The sequence below is a fragment of the Triturus cristatus genome, chromosome 3_1 (assembly GCF_964204655.1).
Source record: "Triturus cristatus chromosome 3_1, aTriCri1.1, whole genome shotgun sequence".
In the NCBI taxonomy this organism is placed as follows: Eukaryota; Metazoa; Chordata; class Amphibia; order Caudata; family Salamandridae; genus Triturus; species Triturus cristatus.
The window spans coordinates 611,949,465-611,975,265 of record NC_140583.1 but is presented as its reverse complement, the minus strand read 5'-3'; the positions used below and the strand labels follow the sequence as shown (position 1 = coordinate 611,975,265).

Below are 25,801 nucleotides of genomic sequence, written 5' to 3'. Positions count from 1 at the left end.
ACTCTGCTGGCATAATTTTGAATAAATTTAGATTAATATTCGGATAACCCTAGAAAGGATTTTAATTCCTCTACATTTGTGGGAGCAGCTGCTTCCAGTATTGCCTCCACCAGGTTCATTTTGGGTTTGATACCTTCACTGGAAATGGTGTGTCCTAAATATTCTACAGACTTTACACCTATTTGGCATTTGTCTCTTTTTAAGGTAAGACCTGCCTGGCTCAATTTTTTCAGGGTACTTCTCAACCTGTCATTGTGTTCAAACTCATTTTTACCAAATATCAAAATATCGTCCTGAAAGCACATCGTGCCTGGAGCATTCTTGAGTACATGCTGCATGATTCTTTGAAATGCAGATGCCGCTGAGGCTAGCCCAAAAGGCATACGGAGGTACTGAAACGCCCCTAGTGGAGTAACAAAAGAGGTTAGATGTCTGCACTCCGGATGTAACTCTACTTGGTGGTAAGCTGATGATAAATCAAGGACACTAAAATGACTGGCATCTTTGATTAAGGTTAGAATTTCATGTATTCTGGGTAGCGGGTGCCTATCTACCCAAATTTCTTTATTTAAGTCCCTAAGATCAATGCAAAGCCTAATATCTTTGCTGGCAGCCTTGGACGTGATAACAATGGGAGACAACCATTGGGAACACTCAATGGGTTCTATGACCCCTAGCTCAAGCAGTCTGTCTAGTTCTTTTTGTAACGGTTCATGCATTAAATGAGGAATAGGCCTCACTTTATGTGCGATGGCTTTAGCCTTGTCTTTAAGTTTTACGCAATGTTGGTAGTTTTTAAGTAGGCCTAATTTATTTGTGAAAACCTCCGGGAATTCTTCACAGATAGTTTGTCCACACACTGATCTATCCACTAAAAGAACTTGGTCAGTGCTGTTGGGATCTAGCTTCATACCCAGGTCTTTTTGATGTCTCCAACCAATTAAATTAGATCCTTTCTCTGATACATAGATTTTCCCAACTGTGCTTCTGCCTTTATACTCAATTCTCATGGTAGTCATCCCCAACAACGAGATCGGGTCTCCCCCATACCCTCTGGGTTTTATATCAGCTTCTTCAAGAGTTCCTAATTTGTTGGGAAATAATCCTTCAAATACTTTGCCATCTAACAAAGTGTATGGGGAGCATGAGTCTGCAAAGACTTTTACCAACTTGTTGTCTACCGTGATGGTGCATTCCGGAAACTTAACTGTACTGTCCTTGTCTTCGACCTGAAAAATCAACTTATCAGCGGGTACATTTTCTGAATCAACCAAGGAAACAGTCTTTGAATTATTATTACATACCCTGGCTATGTGTCCTTTCTTGCCACAATTATGGCATGTAGCACTCCTAGCAGGGCAAGAAGGACTATTAGCCAAATGTGCAGGATTACCACATCTGTAACATTTAATTTTGACACTTGAAGTAATCACATTTTTAAGTTTAACCTCCTTTTCCTTTGATCTATCTTGCTTGACAATAGCATTCACTTCATGACATTTAGTATCATCCCCCACATTAATCTCTTTTATGCACTCCGCTGTGTGTTCAACACTTAACGCTATATCCACTGCTTGTTTAAGATCAGGATTACCTGTTAACAGTTTCTCTTGAATGTTATGGTTGTTCGTACACCTGACCAACTGGTCTCTGATGAGAGAATCAGTTAACCCTTCGAACTCACAAGTATTGGATAACCGCTTAAAAGCTGCAATGTATGATTTGACTTTTTCACTCTTGCCTTGAACCCTTGAGAAAAATGTATGTCTCTCCAATACAACATTTATCGCTTTACCAAACTGTTTCTCTAACTTATTCATTGTAGCCAAATACACATTGAAATCACCATCACTACCTCCTTCATCCTCTGTATCAGGTCCTTCCAAATTATTATAAATTTTCCTACCCTCTACTCCTAGATTATGTAGCAAAATATGTTGTTTCCTGAAATTAGAACATTTTTCTCCTCCTATCGCAATCAAGTATGATTCAAATATGACTCTCCAATCTTTCCAACATATGGCAGGATCCCCCTCTTCATTGAGAAAAGATGGAGGTAACGCCATATTTAACGCAGCCATACTGGAAGCCCTGACTAGAAAAACACACACTAAGAAATATGTAGTGAAAATAAAACAAAATATGTAGGAAACAAAAAAAATAAGACCAGGGATGAAGAAAAAAAAAATATCACAATGACAAGGAAGGAATAACCACTTACTAAAGCGGATAAATGGCCTCAAAAGTGCCACTCAATGTGATAAGGTTTTGTTTCTGAACCATATACAGTGTGGTAGGAAGACCCAATACTTTTTATATACACCTCATAGATACGATAGGCAAAAACAACTGTGCCTATCAGCGTGTAGAACAATGTCACAACCCAACCAGTGAATACGAATTTCCACTATGAAAGGCGAAAAGGCTGTGCCCATCAGCGTAGAAGAATGTGTAGAAACTGAGGAACAGAAATAAAATTATATTTCCTTCAAAATAACCTCTGACCGAAACGAGGGATCTGCTGAAGAGAAAATTAAGCCACCAGGGGCGCTCTCACGATGAAATCTCCTGAGAAGTAAACTCTGCCTTGAACACGGAAACAAATTCGAAGAATCTGGTCGAGTGATGAGGGAGGCAGAAGCACCCCCGTTGCTCCAGAATCACTTCACCAACCATCGGTTGCACCCCAGGAAACCCAGAACCCGCTAAGGAGAACCGGAACGGGTGAGCTGCACAACAAGACTGAAGGACGCAGATGACAGGAACGAAGCGGAGCAGCGCCAACAAAGCAGGGAGGCCAGCAAGGAGCACAACTCTGACAGTGCAATCCGGTGAGGCACAACCAACTCGTGGAGAGTGTCACACAGTCACGAAACAGCCGGACAGCAGACAGCTGACAGACCAGCGCCAACTGAAAAGCGCAGATGACAGGAACACGAAGCGGAGCAGCGCCAACAAAGCAGGGAGGCCAGCAAAGGAGCACAACTCAGATAGAGCAATCCGGTGAGGCACCAATAACTCGTGGAGTGTGTCACACAGTCACGAAACAGCCGGACAGCAGACAGCTGACAGACCAGCGCCAGTCGAACACTTTAAATCAGAGTGGACACACTCACTTGACTGTATGTAGGAACAGGAACACAGAATCCAAAGACCGTGACCGTCGGTGATGAAGAAAATCCTTTTATACCGGAACCATCACACAAAAGGATGGACAGGATATGCTGACAGCTGGGGATGATGGTGCACTGCCCCCACGCAGTGTTCGTCGCCAGTGTTGAGAAGAATGAAACTTGTAAGGTAGGACACGAGTTTATTAAGACACCACCAACAATGTCCAAAGCCTTTCTGTCAAACAGTGCCAGGGGAGGCTACAATAGAACGTTGACAGCAGGAGGGGAAAATACCAAGTGGAAGGAAGGGAGGGGGGTGGGCGGAACAAACCAAGATTACAACAGACAGACAGTGGGGAGGTTCCCTTGGTGCATTGGTGGGCAGTGCCAGTAATGGAAAAGAGTCACTCAAGTGGTGGATGTGGGCCCTGCCAGTGGTAGAAGTGGGCAGCAGCGGCCTAAGAACAGTTTTGGTCACCACCACTTGTTTATTTACAAAAATAAGCATGTTTAGTGTGCTGTTTGTGATGATTTCCAAGGGGACACCTCGACTGCGCTATTCAACAGAACTGTTGTATCCAAGGATTTCTCGGCTGTACTGGAGACCGCTTGATCGTGATTGGCTAGTCTCAGGAATGTATTACATTTTAAATTGAACAGAGCAGCTAGCTGATTAGTGTTTGTGACTCCCCTTTCATAGACTTGGGCCAGGACCTAAAAATAAAGTCCAGGGTAATGGCCTTCGATGTGCATTGTTCCAAAGAACAATTGTTCACAATGAATGAGTTCTAGATTCCTCCAGGGACCCCTTGTGGCTGGTATTTGTAGATCTTCCACCCAAATATTGAAGTCCCACGTTATAGTATGAGAATTCAGGTAGAAATCACATCAGCAAAGCTTTCTGCAAAGCCGGCAACAGATGGAAGGAGGAGATCAACTAAAAGAAACTGATTGGGAACATGACTAGAAACAATTCTGAAAAGCAATAATAAACCAGCACTACAAGCGTGAAAACAAGGCAAAAGGTGAGAGCAGATTACCCTTAAAGATAAATATGAGACCACCACCCTGCTTGGTTTGTCTCTTTTCTTACAAGGTGTCTTATGAACCAGACAAACGAAGTCTTCTGGCCGGAGTGCGGTATCATTACCTGTCCAAGCTTCCATCATAAGCAAAAAAGATTGAAGTGGGAATTGTCCACAAGATTGAGGATCAACGCTCAGTGCCTTAATGTGGAGCAGCCATTCAGCAAAGCTAATTACACTTACATTGCATGCTGAGGATCAGAGAGGGCAGAAGACATAATACAGAGAGGTAAAATGGCTGGTGGCAAGGGGTATTAGGATCTCTCTCTCTCTTCCTAACAGATTTCCTTGAGAAAAATTGAAAAGTGATTCGTGAAATGCTTGCAGCCCTGGGAAATCGCCAGTGGCTGAGATTAATCCAAGTATTCTTTCGATCACTTTGATGTTTGCAACGGAGTTTCCCGCAGGAGTATAAGCCTTTGTTAATCGGGCCAGAGAAACAGTTGCTGTGTTGCCACAGTTCGTCTGAGGGTGATGGGTGGGCACTAGAGTTAAAGCCAATAGTTCAGGAAATCTGGCCCAATATGCTGTGAGTTTTTTGCAGATGAGCTTGCCTTGTCCATACCATTGACAAACCTCCAAATAACATGTTCCTGGTTTGTTCTTAAAACCCTCTCACTGAAGGTTCGCCCCATGTCACCAACAAAAGAAGACTAGTTAATTAAAGATGGGCAATGTTTTTACTGGAGACAGTGGGATAAAGGATAGGACGGCGTATCCATAAAGTTACTTGAACCTAAGTAAAGAAAGAAAACAGGTGCATGATTAAATTCCTTGGGGTTTTTCGCACGGTCCCTTTATCATGGGTTTGAAGCCGTATTCATGTAAAAACTGATTAATAACATATTAACATTCTGGTAAAATAAAAATAAAAAAGTAACCATTGACATTTATATTCAGAGTATACACTTGCATCCAGATGAAACATTTTGCAGGAATCTACCCTAACCTTTCCTGACACACCTCTCATAGTTATGTTGGGAGATGGACAAAGCAAAACAAAGGCTTCTGAAACCTTCAAAGGAACCAGCTAAAGGGAGAAGAAAGTACCTCCAGTTAAGATTTCTTTTTTTTTTTTGTAAATCTTTTTATTAAAACTGATTCGACAACATGGCATAGTCTCGCAGAATCATAGCAAAGGCGGAAGCCAAACAAAGGTTCTTCAGAATACAATAATTTTACACAGTTGGAATTACATGGTGAGGGAGACATCTGCGTCAAACAATCGGTGGGGGGGGGGGGTACATATGTTACCACAATATACGTTCCAAGGGGCCCATATCTTGGACCATTTGCGGGGGCAGCCCCGAGCAGTGTACACATGTTTTTCCCGCTGCATGCACCAATCAAGGTCTTTTTTCCAGTCCGCAATTTTGGGTGTATGTGAAGCCCCCCAGAGCTGTGCGATATTTCTTTTGGCTATCATGCAGCCGAGTGTGACCCACTGCATGGCGTAATTGTTGAGGTCTGTGGGCTCCCAAATATTAAGGAGGCATCTGGGAGCTTCTGGCTGGATCTCGATTTCCAGAGTATCACTCATGATTTCATGTATCTTGCGCCAGTATTCCTGAATTAGCCTACAGTGCCATAGTGTGTGCATAAAGATGCCTGGTTGTGCGCATCCCCGTCTGCAAGACCCATCCGTCTGGCCCCCCATGTGCACCAGTTGGGGCCCCGTCACATATATTCTATGTAGGATTTTAAGTTGTACCAACCGGAGCCGCGCTGATATGGCGACTGTCTTAGGGGAGGAAACCGCCTCTTGCCACCCTTCGTCGTCTAATTCGATACAGTTAAGATTTCTTTACCCACACCTTAAAGCTTTCCACCCAGAGGTGAAGTCAAATGGACAATCCACAATATTTGCAGGTTACCCACCTATATATCTATCCCAGTAGATGGCTGTTTGCCAACAGCATTATCCCCTGCAAGTCGAGATTCAAAAACTGCAAAGTTTAAAGAAGGTGCCCCCTTCTGATCAAGAAACATAATTGTATTAAAAAATCTGCTGGCAGATAAAATGCTTAAAGATGGTAGGCCACCACCCAATTGTGAAAAGAAGAGAAGAATAAGATTTTACCTGGGCCAAAAAGGACTGTGTAATTCTATCCTCTTCAGAATTACCTCTCTACGCAGTTTGTGTATATCGCCCCACTCCAGGGGACAAGGCCAGCTACTCACGGTATGAAGTGTGTTTTCAATCAGTAGAGTATAACACACTCTCAACCCATAAATAACTCGTTCCACTTGATAAGAATTCTTGATATGTCCACAGGATCTGACACCCATCACCTTACATTGGGCAGGATTGATTCATGTTGTTCTACACAGAAAAGAAGAAACTGAGAAGTGGCAGCAGTACTATGCTTTGAGTATGTGAGTGATAATAGAGAGAATGGGCATGACTAGTGATTTTAATAACTTTTTGTAGCTTTCTAGTATTTTGCTCCAATAGGGGAGTAGAGTCAACAGTATGAAATGGAACACCAGCCTTTCATTATTCGTTAAGAAACATTTTTGGCTCCCTTCTTACAAATTTAACGAAAGCTAAACATTTTTGGCCCTGTCTTGACAAACTGACCTGACAGCATCTCTTTGCACCCTGAACAAGTGGCAACCGTGACAATATGCAACAAATGCCAAACACTCTTGAGGCAGTGACCACCTGCACTTAAGTGATAGCAAACAGAGTTTATTCTGAAACTCTCATTTGGACCCTGAATTATGTGGCTTTTGGATGCCTGAGTTGGAACTTGAGCAATGAACGGCAGTTACTAGTAGGTATAGTACCTACTTAATACGTATTCAACACCCTGCTGGCATTCAATGCCCAACTTATTGTACTAGCTTCACGGAGACTAGGACTGGGCACAATTTTAAAATATGCTGGCATAATTTGCGTAATATCGGGAATTTAGCATTACGCTTGGTGTGCGAAATTCCAGAAATGACACAATTACCACACTGCACGTAAGTATGCACCATTCACTGTACAAATTTACTGTGAATGGCACAATTTGTGGAAATTCACAGGACAAATTTACCAGAAATGCACTGAAACAGAATGGGAGTAGCTGTTGCTCATGCTGAAGTTGTATAAATGCATTTACGAGAGGATGCTTTTAGTGCTAAAATATAGCGCAAAATGATGGATTCACATTTCATGTACACACCTGCAAATTTGTGTAATTATATGAAAAGCAAATTACGTGAAATTTGCACACCCCAGCTAAGACCATATTTTGAATAGACAATGAATCTAGATTTCCCTGTCACATCCTAGTATTGTCATTTGGTCTAGTCACATTCACAGCCATCCCATGAAAACTCCAGCAGAAAGAAAATATACATAGTAAGGTGAGCACCAAGATATCATATTGCCTCACCGATAGGGATGGTCCGTCCCTGTATTTTATCAGCCCAGCCTGCATAATATCGCACAGTCTTTATGCAGCCCTCCAGATCGATAAGGAAGGCATGAAGGAATGGTTTGCCTGTGTCCATGGTCTCCAGTGTCTGAAAAATAGAAATAATTATACCATTATGAAATATCTATCTATCTATCTATCTATCTATCTATCTATCTGTCTGTCTGTCTGTCTGTCTGCCTGCCTGGCTGCCTGCCTGCCTGCCTGCCTGCCTGCCTGCCTGCCTGCCTGCCTGTCTGTCTGTCTGTCTGTCTGTCTGTCTGTCTGTCTGTCTATCTATCTATCTATCTATCTATCTATCTATCTATCTATCTATCTATCTATCTATCTATCTATCTATCTATCTATCTATCCATATCCAAACTAAATCTCTTAACACAAGCAAAACAGTGGGCACTCCAGACGAGGTAACGATGTATTTATTTATTTAAGCATTTCCATTTTCTGCTGCGTTTAGGCTAATCCCAGCCTTCTTCAAATTACACTGGCCACTGTCCCATATCTTTTTAAAGGTACAACGTGTCATAGATATAAAAGACCTATGTCATTTTGTCTTTCTTCTTATATCATCTATTCTCTATGATTCAATTTACAAAACGAATTCATGACATAACAATATCTGTTTTTTTTAAAGATTCAACCTTTTTTGCTCTTTTAAAAAAAAACGAATTTTATCAATAAAAAAATCTCGAGACTCATTGATGCATAATTCAATGTGTACAGAACTTAGACATGGGAAATAAGAGGTCTACATGGGCAAAACTAAGGGGCCGATTATGATGGCGGATGGACAGGAGCCCGTCCGCCATGGTGGTGGAGACCGGGACCGTCCGCAATACCTGCGGCGTACACTAAATCAGGATGCGACCCCCACCGTGGAGGTCGCATCCTGCACCTTTACCATTGCGGCGGGTGCTGCTGACAGCAGCTCTGCCGCGGTGTCAAAAAAGACATGTTGTGCATTTCACTGCACTACGTGGCAGTGGTACAGTGCAATGTCGTCAGTTGGTGCCATGGGTACCCCCCCAGTGCACCAACACCTCCCCCCCAACATTGGGCCTGCAACGGGCCCCCGAACCCAATCTCCACCACCCTTTCAGTGGCGGTTTACCCGCCGCGGAAAGGCTGGCGGAGGAGCGCATTGTAATTTGGAGGACGGTGCCTTCTAGGCACCGTCTCCATTTTACGGCTGCAGACCGCTCCGCTAGGCAATCGGAACGATTGCCTGTGGCGGTTTCCGGGCGGACGGTCTTTACGCCTACCACGGTCGCGGTCTGATCCCACCGCCATCTTATTCTGGCGGTGAGAAAATCGTGGTCCGCAGTGGGAAGGACCGCCACTGCTGGGCTGGCGGTGACGGTACTTCCACCATCGTAATTAGCCCCTAAGTCTCAGGCCAGTGCCCTGATTTATTGTCGTCCGACTTAAATTCACTAATACTTGGAGATCTCCACAAATCCATCTTATATCCACTCATTATGCCCTCATCATAAGATTTGAAATGTATTAGAGATGAAATAAATAGAAATCATTAGAATTTGTATAAATATACATATATCCTATACAATACCTTCAGGTAAAACCACATACAACATAACATCAATATATATATATAAATACATTTCATTAATTCATTATACTCTGTATAAAAGGGTTTTGTTCTGAGACATAAATACTTATAGTATAATTTGATGGGGCGTGGCTTGAACGCCGAGGGAAGATGACGGACCCTGCTTGAGCTCCGCTTCGTCGCGGGACTCGGAGCCTGATATTACCGTCTTTTTGGCAGTGGGGCTGCTGTGAGGGACTGCAAGGCAATGGGGACATCGCGGTAGGTCTTTCGACCGCCTCCGCCCCAATTTTCAACACATTTGGCGGCTTTTACTCGCATCGGCGGTTTCTCTCCCTCAGAGATGCAAGCGGCCGCCATTTTGTTCCGTTTTTTGCGGCGCTCGCTTTTCCCGCTTCACTCTTTGTCGACTGCTCAATTGAGGCTGTGTTGCCTCCAACCAGTTCCTTTGTGATGCCTGAAGCCCACCTCTGGATTTATTATTGCTATTTTTAGCCATTTTTTCACCTCTTCCTGATACTGCAATGCTCTGGCCCGCCTCCTACTTCAATATGCAGTGCTCCTCACATGTGCTGTACTTCATGAGGTGCCTTTGCGGTTAGTGTTTTCTCCAACTTCTGCTGCTTTTACCAGGTGCTCTTTGTCTATTATTGATGGACTTTTTTCATTCAGGCTTGGGTACACTGTTTTTTATTACATATATCAGTGCATTGTCCTTGGGGTACCTCAGTCCTGTTCAAGCCCAAGCTCAAGTCCATTTCCAGTCGCCAATCCCTGAGTTGATTCAGTGCACCGGTGTGAGTGGCATACTTACCTCCTTACATTGCAGTTCTGTCAAAATTTTGTTGCTTTGATTTTACTTTCTCGTTTGTCTTTTTGGTTTGACTTGCTGTTGTTTTTGATGATGGCTAGCGACCCCAACTTGTCCAGACCATCGGTTTCTGGCACAAAACCAAAAAGGCACAAAAATTATCCACCTTCACCAATTTTATCAACGCAAAATCCAATCCTGGATACCATTTTGGATGAGGTTCGAGGCCTTCAGCCCTTCATGACTGCCACCAATGACAAGCTTAAGCAAATTGAGGAAAGATGGATTGTTATGGAAAGTAAAGTTCTTGATCTTGAGCAACGAGTTAGTGACATTCAAGATATCTCTACAAAGATTCCTCTTCTTGAACAAGAAATTTCGAAACTAAAACTCCACACTGAGGATCTTGAAAATCGCAATCGTAGAAACAACTTACGCCTTTTTGGCCTGCCTGAAAATGTTGAAGGGTCTGACATGGTCTCATTTCTACAGAAATTTCTTCCAGAGCTTTTGGACCTTCAGTCACTGTCTAATCCTCTCAACATACAAAGAGCGCACCGCTTGGGTCGGCTTCAGCCATCTGCTAATAAACCTCGTGGTATTATAATGTTGTTCTTGGAATTCACCGAACTCATGCAAGTTTTGAAGGCTGTCAGATTTAAACGTCGCCTTATTTGGTCTGGTCATAACATTTTTATTTCTCAAGATATATCTAATGCTACTAACGCCAGACGCAAAGAATTCCTTGCTCTTCGGCCTCAATTGCGACAACTCAACATTCAATATGGAATCCTTCATCCCTGCCTCTGCAAAATCACTCATGAGGGTCGCTCTCGCTCCTTTGAGGATCCGGATAAACTCAAACTTTTTCTTCATAACTTTTCTTCGCATGGCATGGATACTGGCTCTTGATTTCATTTACATTATTGGATTGTTCCTGCTTTAATTGTTTTCATTGACTTGCCTGTTTTCTTATGTTGATTTTCTGTCCTTCTTTATTCTTGTGAGGCTTATAGCCCATTTCTTATTTTTTTTTTTTCCTCTGCCCCTGCTTTCATTGTGGTCCGCGTCCTTCGGTGTCACCACGTTTCCCTGCTCTTAGATCTTCTTTCTTTTTTCAGATCTGGATGTTCGTCCTTGGTCTGTTTACTTTTCTCTTCTTCCCCCTTTCACACCTCCTTCCTCTTCCTCTTCCTTCTTTCTATTTTTCTTTTCTTCGTTCTTCCTCATTTTTACTCTTGTTATCTAGGTCTGGCTTATTTCATAAGACTTGTCTTTATGTTTTACTGATTGTAACATGTCTTTCCTTTTTTCCTCTTGTCAATCCCGCAGTTTTATGGTCCTATGTTCGTACGTTCCCCTGTTCCCGGAAATATGGTTAATGTCGTGTCGTGGAATGTTCGTGGTCTGGGCCACCCCGTCAAGCGTCAAAAGGTATTGTCTCATCTAGCTAAACTTAACACCCAGGTTGCTTTTTTACACGAAACTCATTGCAATGATAAGGAATCACTTAAACTTAAACGTTAATGGGTCAATCAGATTGTTTTCTCTCCTGCCAATGACCGACACGGTGGTGTCGCTATTTTATTTCATAAATCCATTAATGCTCAAATCCTATCATCTGAATGTGATCCGAATGGTCGATGGATATTGGCTGAGGTTATCATTAATAAACGACAACTGACTTTTTTCAATATTTACGGGCCTGTTAAACCAGATATTGATTTTTGGAATTCTATAAAATTGAAATTATTATCAATTCCCAATTCTAATATTGTGATTGGTGGTGATTTTAATAATTGGTTGGACCCGTTCACTGATAGGCAATCCAAATGCAAGTTCAAACCTGACAAATCCCACAAATCCTTTCAAACAGCCATTTCCTCTCGCCCGCTATTCGATACTTGGAAAACTTGTAACCCTGATACCTCAGAATTTACTTTCTTTTCACCTGTACATCATACTAGATCTCGTATTGATTATATTCTTATTTCCAAATCACTGCTACCTTGTCTCCAGTAATCTGAGATTGGATCTATTTTTATTTCTGACCATGCTCCTGTCTCCACCCATATTGACTTATCTCTCACCACTTGCAAACAAGGTAGATGGCGTTTTAATAACTTTTTTTTATCAGATCGCACTTTTATTTCAGAAGCGACCTCTTTTATTAAGGAATTTTTTTCTTTTAATAAATCTTTAGATACCTCCCTACACAACAATTGGGATGCTTTTAAAGCATCTTTCAGAGCTTTTACTATTGCCTATTCCTCCAAGAAGAAAAAATTGCTGCATGCTAAATATAAAGAAACTTTAACCCACATAAAAGCGTTAGAGCATAAGTATTACTCTTCCAAATCCTCATCATCCCTACAAGAGTTAATCAAAGCTAAATCCACCCTGAATAAGATTGCTACAACGGAGGCCTGTAATATTCTCCTCAAGGTTAAGTCGAAATATCACGGAGGCCAAAATAAAGCCGGGAAAATGTTGGCAAACTATCTAAGAATTAAATCAGAACGAAAAGCTATTGGCCCAATCCATTCAGAATTTGACGACTCACTCCTCTCATCTGATTCAGATATTATTGACACATTTCAATCGTATTACAAGCTCCTATACACAGAAACCACCAATCCCTCTGAAGATGATTTTGCTACTTTTTTCAGGGATATCCCTAAGCCTCAAATTTCCCAAGATACTTTACAACCCCTTGAAGATGAAGTGTCCTTACAAGAATTATCTGATGCACTTAAATCTATGAGGAAAGCAAAAGCTCCTGGCCCAGATGGTTTTTCAATTGAATTACTTTCTGCTTTCTCCTCAATTTTTGCACCCAAATTATTAGAACTTTTTAATTCTTTTATCTCCAATTCCCAAGCCTGTGGTTCTTTTTTGGAAGCTCTTATCATTGTCATCCCCAAACCAGATAAAGATCCCTCCTATTGTAAACATTTTCGTCCTATTTCATTAATTAATTATGATTGTAAAATCTTTGCAAAAATATTGGCTTCTCGTTTAGAGAAAATTATTCCCCTTCTCATTAATCCTGACCAAGTTGGTTTTGTTAAAGGTCGCTTGGCCTCTGATAATGCAAGAATGTTTTCCAATATCCTTGCTCTTAGTACAAAATATCCCTCCCCATTAGCGGCTTTATCCCTGGACGCTGAAAAAGCCTTTGACCGTGTTAACTGGGAATTTCTGCTTCACACCTTACGATGGTTTGGCTTTGGTCCAAAGTTTATTTCTTATGTTAAGTTGTTATACACCAACCCCAAAGCTTGTATTTTTGTTAATGGTCTCTTCTCCCCTTATTTTTCCCTTCAAAGAGGTACACGCCAGGGCTGCCCTCTTTCTCCATTACTTTTCCTGTTATGTCTAGAACCATTTCTGGAACGTATCAGAAGTAATTCTCTCATTACTGGTTTTAATCTTAAATCTCAACAAATTAAACTGTCCGCATATGCTGATGATGTTCTTATTTATATGTCTAATCCTGTATCCTCCCTACCCCCCTTTTTGAAGGAAATTGCTTCATTCGCTAAGGTTTCAGGTTACAAATTGAACTTCTCTAAAACTGAGATTTTACCTTTAAATCCTTCATGCTACAGATATATGTTTGAATTGTCTAATTTCACATGGTGTCCCCAGAAAATAAAATACCTTGGTACATGGTTTACCCCCACCATTCGTGATACACTTGCTCAGAATTTCTCTGCCTTAAAACTTAAAATTACTAATTTGTTAAATCTCTGGTCTCCGTTATTCCTATCTTGGTGGGGCAGACTTGACACAATTAAAATGATGATTGTTCCTCAGATTTTGTTTATATTGTCTATGTTACCCTTCAAAATTCCTAAATATTATTTTTCCCAGATTAATTCGCTATGCACAAAGTTTCTATGGAATAACAAGCATGCACGCATTGCTCTGGCTAAATTGATTCGTCCTAAAAATGAAGGAGGTGTAAGATTCCCTGATTTTAATTTGTATCATAATGCATTCTTGATTCGTCAATTTTTTGCTTTGTCTAGGGATTATCAAGACTTGCCTAAACCCTCTTGGGTTAATGTTGAATGTTCCTTGCTTAATGAATTTTCAATACGAGATGTTGTACACATGTCTAACTGTACTTTTATTTCCAAATATCCTATTTTGAAACATTCCCATATGTTGTTACACACACTTTTCTTTAAGAACCTGAATAATTATGAATCTTTTCTAGCGTCATCTCTTTGGTTTAACAAGTACATTAAATTTCGCCACAAGTCATTCTATTACAAACAATGGAAAGAAAAGGGCTTTCTTTTTGTACATCAACTAATTGTCAACAATGTAATTCTCTCTTTCCATCAGTTACAAGTTACCTTCAATCTTCCTGATTCCTGTATTCTGCAATATGATATGCTAGCCCCAATTCGGCAGGAGTGTCTACAGAAATTCTCTTTCCCTCCAACTCCTCCTTCCTCTCTTTCTGACTCTTCATTATTTCACACTTCTTCCGATACTACTCCTAGTGCCTCCTATATCTATAAATCTCTATCTACTCCTATCTGCACACGGGTTAAATCTAAGGTGGAACTAGAGTGGGAACATGACCTTTCCTTGACTCTATCATTATCACAATGGGATAAGTTTTGGCAGAAACTATTCAAAACCTCCAAAGCTGCAAATCTCACACAATCCCTCTTTTTTATTTTTAATAGAGTCATCATTACTCCTATTTTGTTACATAAATTCAATCACTCTGTCACACCATCTTGTTGGTCTTGCCCTAATGCTGAAGGCTCCTTAATACATTTATTATTTTATTGTCCTAAAGTTTATGCCTTTTGGAAGGAGATATGGTCAAAATGTACTCGGATCTTTCCTAATAATGTACAACTTAATATTCAAAATGTATTTTTGGGCACTGTTTCACCAGATTTTGATCTAGCTACTCCTGCCTCTCCGCTGTTAGACTTATTCCTTGCTGTGGCCTTTAAAGTCATACTCACTTGCTGGAAAGACAATTCTAAATTATCCTTTCTTCATTGGTGGAACTATATCTGTGACGAACATAGAAATGCCTCTATCCCTCAATCCTCCATTCACGTACAAATTAAGTCCGACCTACTATGGCTACCCTTTACATCCTTCTTATCATCAACATCATAGTCTCTCTCTACTCTTAACATCTTGTTCTTCTCTCTTTTCTTTCTGTCCTCTCTCTTTTCTGTACTTCTCTTTTCTCTCTCCGCCTATCCTTTTCCTCTTTCTCTTCCCCTCTCTCCTTTTTGATAAAAATTTTCACTCTTCTATTTAAATTGTATATTCGCATTATTACATTTTTAGGAGATTTATATTTCTTGGTGGTATACTAGGCTTTGCTTCTCATTGCCTGTTCTTAGCAAACTGTTAAGTTTTACTGTTTATACTGTTTAAACTCTGTTTCCTCCTTTCGTAGTATTAGCCTATTGTATAGTCACCTTCTATATTTGCTGGCTTGTTTTACAATTTACTTACTCCTACTGGCTAATTTTGTATTTGTTATCCTGTGCGTTTTTATCTTCAATAAAAACTACTTAACTAAATAGTATAATTTGATAATATCTACAACATCCATTCCTCATACAAATCCATCAATGTCATCAATAAATAAATCTACATCATCTATAGGGAAAGTGCTAACAGCAAATTATTTGGTAATAATACCAGATTAGAAGTCCTGGTCTATCTGCTTCATGGTTGAAGGGCAAGCTTCTACTTTTGTGGCACTTGCAGAGAAAAGCATCCTATCATCTGTAATCAACCCAAATATACTTCCAACTTCTCATCTTTATTTAACCCAGCCAGGAATTGTGTGTGCAGGTCTAAGATGTATCTAGACTCAAGGCGTCTCAGGTTGATCAGCCTATTCCCTCCTCTAGCATTCTGGCAACCCTGTCTACCGCAAAATAATTCAGTAATCCTGGATCACTCTCATGATGGTCATAAAAATGTCTAGCCACCAAATAGGTGAAGTCATGATTTCTAATCGCTCGATGGTGTACCAGAATACGCTACTTTAGTGGAAAAACTGTACTTCCCACATACATTAAGGGACAGGTGCAGGATAACACATATACACAATGGTCTGTGTTACAGTTATACAATCCATTAACCCTTCTTTTTTATCCATCTGAGGTCTGGAACACCTAGACATTCTTAACCATCTTACAGGCTTTGCAATGATTGCATTTAAAAAATCCCTGAGTGGTGGATAACCAAGTATCCAATTTACGGTTTCTCACAAAGTAGCTATGCGTCAAGGTGTCCCCCAGCGTTCTACCTTTCCTGTATGTCACCGGAGGAACTGATGGTACATTTTTCCCTATTACTGTATCATCTTTCACTAACTTCCAGTGCTTTCTCAGTATTTGGTATACCTTGGGGGAGAAGGAATAAAAACAAGTGATGAATCTAGAAAGCGGATTACCTTTTTCCCGCCTGGTGTTTTGATAAAGTAACTGATTTCTATTTTGCATTATTCAATGTTTTCAAACAATATACTCTTCTTTGAAATCTTCCATTCATTTTCACCGCTTGTGTATAACATTCTTGCTCCTGACTGCAAACCCTTTTTAGTCTTAGTGTTTAAGGGATCCTATCTTTTAGATTTTTAGGGTGCTGACTTTTAAAGTGCAAAGTGCTATTGCCGTAGTTGTTTTATGATAAACTGTTGTGTTGATTCTTCCATCCCTCACTTGTAGTAAGATATCTAGAAAGGCAATCTCACCGGAGCTCATATGTGATGTAAAGTGCAAATTGAAGGGATTATCATTAAGAATCCTTATATACTTCTCAGCCTGTGACTTGGACCCATTCCACAGTAAAAATATATCATCAATGTAACGGGATCAAATCAATGTATTCTGTATATTTTCTGAGTTTCCATCAGCCCAGGTTACCTGCTTCTCCCACCAGCCTATTACCAAATTGGTGAAACTGGGGGCGAAGCAGGTCCCCATGGCAGTCCCTATCTTTTGTCTATATAGGGTCCCATAATGTATAAAGATGTCATCCCTTAAGCATGTGCCAATCATCTCTATCAGCATACGATTGTGTTCCAAGAAGCAAGCCTGCCTCTTTTTCAGAAAATATTCACATGCCTGTGTTCCAAATTCATGGTCGATAGAAGCATACAAGGCGGTTACATTTAGTGTGATCATGATATATGAATTAGCCCAAACAAGATTATGAATCTTGGTAAGAAAGTCACCACTATCCTTACAATATGAAGGAAGTGTTTTCACAAATAGAAAAAGGAAAACATTTATATGTATGGCAGTAATGTATCAGGCTCCCCAAAAACAGGAACACCCAAGAGACGCATTTCGGCAGTAACACTGCCTTTATCAATCTAAACGTGTGCCATATTGTTGCTCCTTTTAAACTTAAAAAGCCATAGACATAAACAATATACTTTGCAAGTAGCAGCTTGGATCATGTACTGTGTGAGGAGACGTAAAACGTTGATGTATTTACTAAAAACACATTACTGCAGCTTTTCAGCTTTATGCACACAATCTTTTCTTGAATCGATTAATTAATGGATAATATATGGCTAGTGACATTAAACATTATTCCTGCAATCAATAAAATGTGCTTTCCATGTCCAGAAGCCTCAACAACAACATTTATAAAATCCAGACTGGCATAAAGGTCACGTCCGCTACTGCAAAGTATTTACAAAATAAATGCATGACATTCAGTTCTTTACTGGTAGCAGCTTAGATCGTATACTATGTGGGGAAACTTAAAACATTTATGTATTTACTAAAAACACATTGCTGCAGCTTTTCAGCATCATGCACACAATCTAATCTTAAATCAATTCATTAAAGGATAACTTATGGCTAGTGCCACTAAGCATTATCCATGTAAACAATCAAATGTGTTTATATGTCCAGAATCCTCCATGACAAAATTGAAAAAATCCGAACTGGAGTAAAGGTCACTCTGCTGCGAAGTATTTACCAATTAATGCATGCCATTCAGGTCATTATCTTTAAAATGAAGAGCACAAAATGGCTTAAAATGCAGCTGTGTTACCCTTCCAATATATTCAGAGACTCCAATCAGATGAGTTCAAACACATCTTGTCCATCAGGGGTAAACATGCAACACCCTCGCAATCCCACTCGCATAATGCAAACAGTTTTTCAGAATCTCTAAATTGAATATCCCATTGGAATGTTAACACGGAGGTAACACAACTCTTATCTTAGCAGCCTGTGTCTGGGGTGAAACGATCCTTCAATTGGTGACAGGACTTTGAGTGCCTTCTCTCTCTCATATTGGAGTTTTGAGAGGTATTTTTAGAATATATATATTATATATATATATATATATATATATATATATATATATATATATATATATATATGTACACACATATATATATATTCACTTAAAAAACCATAGGTTTCACACAAGTTATAGTTAGCTGTACATTTCACTCGTAAAAAACCAATGAAATTCCACGTTATAGTTAGATCAGGTAACTATAACGTGCGCGCCCACAATAAACTGCTGCTGACGTCACATATTACATCACTTATGACATGGTCAGTGACATCACTCATGACATCAATGATGACATCTGAAATGACACATTGTGCATTGCGGTCGCGAAAGTTATAGTTACCTGATCTAACTATAACGTGGAATTTCATTGGTTTTTTACGAGTGAAATATACAGCTAACTATAACTTGTGTGAAACCTATGGTTTTTTAATTGAATTTGCAAGGTTTTTTAAATGCTAATTCCTAACTATAACGTGTGTGAAACCTATGGTTTTTTCAGTGAATTTGTACGGTTTTTTAAATGCTAAGTTATGTATTTATTTTAAATTTTTGCGCGCACGGTGCGCTTCGCGCATTTCGTACCGTGCACGCCTCGCCATTTTTTACAAAATATCAATTGTTTTTTTCTCCCTTGGGGGTCCTTAGATTTATATATTAAATGTGATTGTTAATTCTTTTTTTTTACCGTACGCGTACGGTAAGCTTACCGTACGCGCACTCCGCGATTTTTTTTAAAATTATTAAATTTATTTTTCATACTTTTTGGTCCTTCGTGAACCCCCTGACGAACGCTAGGGGGTCTGCAACTCTCTTCGTTGCCCCCTTTTCATGTTATCAACCTTGTTTTTCAGTGCGAGAGACAGAAAATGGCGGCCGATACTTTCTGATTTCGACCGATTCGAATGTTTACAGTCATGTAACCACCAATCAGAATTGAGCTCGCGCACGGCACCGTACGCGTACGGTAAGCTTACCGTAAGCGCACGGAGCGCGCTTACAGATATATATATTGATTTAAATGCTATTTTCTCAGGACCTACTGAACAGATTTACACCAGACCTGCAAAAGGCACATCCCTGACCTGAGGACTACCTCTCTGCCCAATTTCAAGTAATTCTGTTCAGCCGTTCGGGCTGTAGCTCGGACTAAAGGTCCTATGGGAAAATGCATGGGGAAAACGCGTTTTGGGACCCCCCTTTTTTCTCAGCCCCCGCTTGACGAATCCCCCCGAGACTTTCAGGGTACGAGCGGAGCGTAGCGCCCCATTAGTTTTGAAAAATTCGCGAGGATTCGTCAACCGGCGCCAAAGTTATTCCAAATAGAATGTTGCGGATTTCCTATGGAAACACGGTCCTAACTATAACTATCTACTGGCGACCGCCAGTGAATAATATATATATATACTGAAAACTCAACTGGTAATGCAGCATTGTGGTTAGGTTTTGGAATGAGATACAAGTTCACATGGTAAGTGAAATCATTGATGACATCACTCATGACATCTCAGTAGTAGTCACACCTTGCTTCCAATTGGAAATCATTTCTAGGCTCTAGCAAGGACCTGGCCCAACCCTCTGCAAGCCTCAATCCTCCGCTGCACACAATCCTCTGCCATCTGTAGGACATGTTTGAAATAAGGCTTAGCCTGTGGCCATGGTCTGCATCCAGCCCTCCACAAGTGGCCAGCCCCCACTATGCACAATGCAGACCTTGTACATACACAGTTGAGGTTGTCCTCAAGGCATGGTGCCACACCAGACCCTGCATCCAACACACAATAGGGATTGAGCAGTGGGCTTGCTTGCTCTAAGGCCAGAACCTGCTCCCAACCCTCTGTATGTGGCTTTCGGCCATGTGATGCAGTGGGGGGATGGGGTTGAGGGTTATCGCTGGCCCTTGACTGTTGCCAGCTCTTCACCCACCCCTCCATGACCACCTAACACCCTACTTTCTCAGCCCTCAGCTCTTCACGAAAAAGGGTCTACTGTTCAATAATGTTCAGCTGCCAGCTCTCCGCAAGTGGCCTGCTTCCATCCTCTGGGTGAATACAAGTAAGGTGGCAATTTCTTCCATCAAAAGTGCTTTACTTCTGAAATATCCGGTTTCTTTGACATCTTTCAAAACTTCATAGACAAGCTGATAAGAATCCAATTTTAAGCTTTGAACATTTCTCAAGATAGTATGAAGAGGGGTAAAAAATAGTACAAGACTTTGTCACTTTTCTTGCTCGACATAGATGTCACTGTGCTAATCCTATGCTTAGAAACTCTGCTAGGACAACAAACTTTTGAAATGATCAGATTCATATTGTTGGTGATACTGCAGAGTACGCCATATAAAGGAGCTGCCCTCCACCTAAAACATGGGTACTACTTATGTTTTCCTTTTTTTGCATAATTCATGCAGAGCTCTAAGCTTGTAAGGGCATTATGTATATATCATTGCTTGAAAAGCTATGGTAAAACAAGGTGCCTTTTCCAAAGCAGAGTGCTGCAGCCATGGGGCATGACTAGGTGGTCTTCAATAGGATTGACCAATATGGCTCCATGACAGTAAGCTCCATTGCAACTTTTCTGGACTAGCAAGAACTCCCTAAATGGGTCACATTTACAATGATTTGTAAATAAATGTTAGTGGATATCCTGTGAATCAGTCATGTATCCAGCCCAACTGGACCTACATTGAATACCTGTGGTCAACAGAAATGGCCAGCTGCCACTGTTTATTTGAGTGACCCCTAGTTTTTTTTAAATATATGACATTAGCTTCATCGCGGGCCTTGCCTTCACTAAATGTACTGACATTGAAACCAAAAACAAAACTCGCTTTAACTAGCTAAGACTTTAGAGCTTCGGAGAATTTCACCTTGATTATTCTACATTTCTGGCATGAGAGAGACACATACTTGTAAGTTTTTATGGCTCCTCAAAAGTGGAGCCATTCTCAGTTTAGTAAAGTTTATCAACATAGAAACAAGGGATCTAGTCCAGCTTATGCCGGGAATGTGCCTCACTTTCCCTTCATAGGGAGCTCTCTACCTATCTAACTGTCCACGATCCTTGACCACCGATAATTGATGTAGACATATCAAAATTTGAAGGTAGGGACATCACATGCCCTTTCTCCCTCATGAAAGAAGTAGATTGATCTCTGGCAGAAGCATGAGAAATATGACATATGACCTACCAGTTTAAGACTTAGAATAAGAATTCAATACAGCTGAGGCACCTCATAATTATGGGCTGGCACAACTTAAAGGATGGCGAGGCACAAAACTGTATATGGAGGATTTCCATATCTGTCGTCAGCGTTTCACAGCGAAACAAGAAATAGGCAAGAAAATGATGATTGTAAGCACATTAGATAATTATTTAAGGGTTTGGAGTTCAAACTCTTCCGTTACCTTCTTTCTTTGTCATTTGTCTTTCTTTCCCTATCTTTATTGTTTCATTCTATATTTGTTTTTCCAAATTGAATTTCTTCCACATCCCACATCATCATCTTAAAAAAATGTTGGTGAACATTTTCAAAGAATGAAAGAATGTAGAAAAAATATATATTGGCAAAGGGAAGAAAGCTCAGACACTAAAGTGCTGAGTATAGTGCCTGGTAATGTAAAATCCCTCCTTTATGACCTTCAAATTGGGGACGCCTGTCAATTCTATTTGACAATAATGTTGTGCGTTGTGGTTTCAAATGTGTTGTTCTTTATTGACACTCTTGTTCAATAACCAGGCTCCATGGAAGGCTCTTGGCCAAACCAAAATGTTTTCATACAACTGAAGCACTTTTCCCTGGGTTGTTGGTTTGAAAGTTACTCTATTGGGTATGATTTTATGATATCACCATCAAAAGCCAGTAGAAAGTTTTAAGGCATACATTTATTGAGTGATAGATGACTGCGGTCGGTGCTCCCTTTCCAGCCAGTAGTAACTGACTTTCCAGAGATACCTGCCTAGTCATAGACTCTAAGAATCCTAGAACACTTACACATGAACATTCTACCACTATGCAAGGTACAACACATCTTCTTCCCTTTATAGAAGAATAAATGAAACATAGACAAGCTAGTGGAATAACAATGAATACAATACCCTCATACACACATTATTATACATAGAATTACATAGTCACTCAAATACCCTGGACGGCCAATGGAACCTTCGTATGATCTTCCAACTTGTACACTGTTTCCGTTAAAATCGATATCACCATATCCCCTTTCATTGAGCTCATAGTAACTATCCCCGCTATCGACTGTGTTCCCCGCATCTCTTCTAATCCTTCCACCCAGTATATCACCATCATCCATCAACATAAAACTGCTGCAACTCTCCACACCATCCACTGTTGCTCATCCCCTCTATCATACAATGCAACACTCCGCATATTCCATCGTTCATCATTCTAAATATTCAGTAAGCAACTGAAAACTTGGCATTTTGATTCCAGATAGATTTTCCTGTTGTGCTCTACTTTCCGAACTCAGCCTCCTAGCACTGAAACCCCTCATCTGAGTTATCCATGCACTCTATTAATGTCAATACTATTATTATTTTGATTATTATTATTATTATTATTCTCTAAAACCACAAACAACTTGCGTACTTCTTTTACCCTAAATGGCCCATGATGTTTCGTCAGGCCTCCTTTAACTCACCCGACCTTACTTTGACAAGATCACCCACCTTTATTTTCCTACTCTCTTTACTCTTCACTTCATTGGCACATTCATGAATCTCCTGATCACCCAAAACCTTCAACCAAGCTGAGAACATTTTGGTATTGGCTTTTCGTCCCCTCATCACATAGAAGGGAACTTTCTTAGTCACACTGCTTTCTGTGGTCCTATACACCCATACTAAATCACACACCATGACCTTGACATCACCTCACTTTTCTACCGTCATTTGTATCCCTCCATTTACCATCCAGTTTGCCCTCTCTACTACTCTGTTTGCCTGGGGATTATATTATAAAGTGGGTGCGTGTATTATGCCAGGTAAACAACTTTTATGACGAAACCTTTTCCCCGCAGGGATTCACAGCGCGATCGTTACAACGACCGCGTTGTGATTCCGCATACCATTACTCCGTAAGTCGGAACAATGACTTGCGGAGAGGGGGAGGTGTTGGATTTAAAATCCAACACCTTCCCTAGTGTCCGCACAGACTGGAGTTGGAATAGTAAATTATACTATTCCAACATCCAGCGCCCCCCCTCCGCAAGTCGTTGTTCCGATTTGCGGAGTAATGGTATGCGGAATCACAATGTGGTCGTTGTAACGACCGCGTTGTGAATCCCTGCGGGGAAAAAGACTGCAGGACAAAGTCATATATTCATTATGCCACAACAATTCAGAAATCACTTCATCTCTTGTGATATTAATTGGGTCACATTGTTTGTGATCAGTTTTACAGGGTACCCAATTTCTTTAAATATTTCATTCATCATTCTAATTGTGTTCTTTGTTGTTATTTCTTGCATCCATTTTACAACCAGCCATTTGGAATGTATATCCACCGTGACTAATGCAAATTTTAACTCTGCAACAATGCCTCCCATGGGTCCTACAAAATCTGCACACACCGTATGCCACGGTAACCCTGGCTCCTAAATCACCTCCATTACTGATTGCTCCCCCACTTACAATTTCTTCTCAAGTTCTTTACATTCCACACATCTCATAACCAATTCAGTCACCTCCTTGTCCATTCCAGACCACCAGAAATGTTCACGCAATCTTTTTGTTGTTATGATTTGTCCCAAATGGCCCTCATGTGCCATTTTGAATAGCTTAGATCTCGACCCCACCGGGGATACAAATGTATCCCCTTTTGCTATTGCTTTCCCATCATACACTGACAATTCATCCTCTATTTTCACATAAGGTCTTGCAGACACTGGTACGGCTCTCTCCCGTCTACACCCTTTGAAGATCATTTCCAACACATGCTGTAGAACTTTATCTTCCTCCAAGCTCTTAAACCATTCTTGCTTTCCAAATGCTCCGTGATTCCACTCAACCAAATCATAGACATTCACAACTGCCCGATGTTACAAGCTACTCCATATTGCCTATGTCTACAGGAGCCTATACGTCTGTCTGCCTCCCATGTACTCTCTGTTCGATGGTCAGTTCACCATAAAACCAGTGAGATGGAAGGCTGGTGCTGTGCCACATTAATGACCCATCAAATATAGAATCAAGAAAATACGAGAGTGCACTAGTAAAAACAGCTCGGCTGGTAAAGCACCAGTTTTAAAAAATAATGTCATCCATTCGTCTTCACTGTTCATCCACACTCAGTTACCCTATGGAAATAATTTAGCATAACGCAATTCCCCTATGAAATTGTGCGCTGCCATGTGGCGTTTATACCTATGACTCTTACCGCCAGGATGACTCGATCACGCTCAATGAGGTCAGCCAGCTTGTGCAGCATTCTGCCTCGGCTCACGGCGTCCATTTGTCTCCATGGTGAGCCCTTCTGGAACGCAGCTCGTGCTGCCTTGACTGCTTTTTCTACATCAGGCTACATTAAGAAAAAAATTTGGAAAAAGAAGATGGAAGTCAAAAAGGTGGGGAAGGAATATTCAAAAGTAACAAACAAATTCTGCAATTTTGAGATCTGTGGTGGCCGGGAAGATACTGTCCTATCTATTTTTGACACGGTAGATTGATCTACCCCTTTTCTTATCTTATTCAGCCCTATAGACAGAATCATACCAGACCCTCTTTCCCAACATATTATTAAATACGGTGGTAATATGCTGTTGGTTTAATCCAATATCTGTGGACAATCACAATCACATTTAGCCTTTTCTTGTAAAGATTGAGATTAACTGATGGGTACAGGATTACCTCAACCATTACTACTTCTCAGTGGGGATGCCACCTGGCAGACATCAGCGTCAGGTGAATACTGCAGATAATTAACATGGCGACTCACTGTAAACTAGTGTAAATGCAGTGAAGCTAAAACACTGTCTGTTAAATCGATTGATGGGCATCTTTTCTTCATAAGGTCTGCCATCCAGTGCACATACTTCATGGAAGCTATTTTCTTTCAGCAAAGGATTTTGTGTAAAACTAGTAGCCAGATAAACACCATCCCATGGATTGGGAAGAAGGGATCCAGATTGAATTAAGGTTTGGTGCAGAAGTGGGGCAGAATACATAGAGTGGCGAAACAGACTGAAGTTTTGGGGGCAGATCAAGAAAGTGTGAACAGCGGCACACAGGATTCCAGTAGGAGCTGAAACCCAGAAGACCTGAAATTAATCAAAACATTGAGTAGGGGCCAGTCAACTGGAGTTGATAAAAACCAGATGAAAACAATTTGTTCGGATGCAAACAGCAAGTAAACTGTTGCTTAATTGTCAACCCAGAGGCTGACTTAACACAAGGTGAAATCATCAAGAGCTGAAGATAAAACAGTTTGCTACTGCAGTCCATTTATG

General features: G+C 40.7%; 1 protein-coding gene across 1 annotated transcript in view; it reads right to left on the bottom strand.

Annotated features, from left to right (window-relative positions):
- The window catches only part of ALDH1A3 (aldehyde dehydrogenase 1 family member A3), a 272,629-nt gene that overhangs the window by 131,905 nt on the left and 114,923 nt on the right, over nt 1-25,801 (bottom strand). Inside the window, exons 3-4 of the mRNA XM_085644542.1 lie at nt 24,733-24,873; nt 7,585-7,714 (exon numbers count right to left, since the gene is read on the bottom strand). Coding sequence (XP_085500668.1) covers nt 7,585-7,714; nt 24,733-24,873 — 271 coding nt within the window. The remainder of the gene's footprint in view (nt 1-7,584; nt 7,715-24,732; nt 24,874-25,801) is intronic.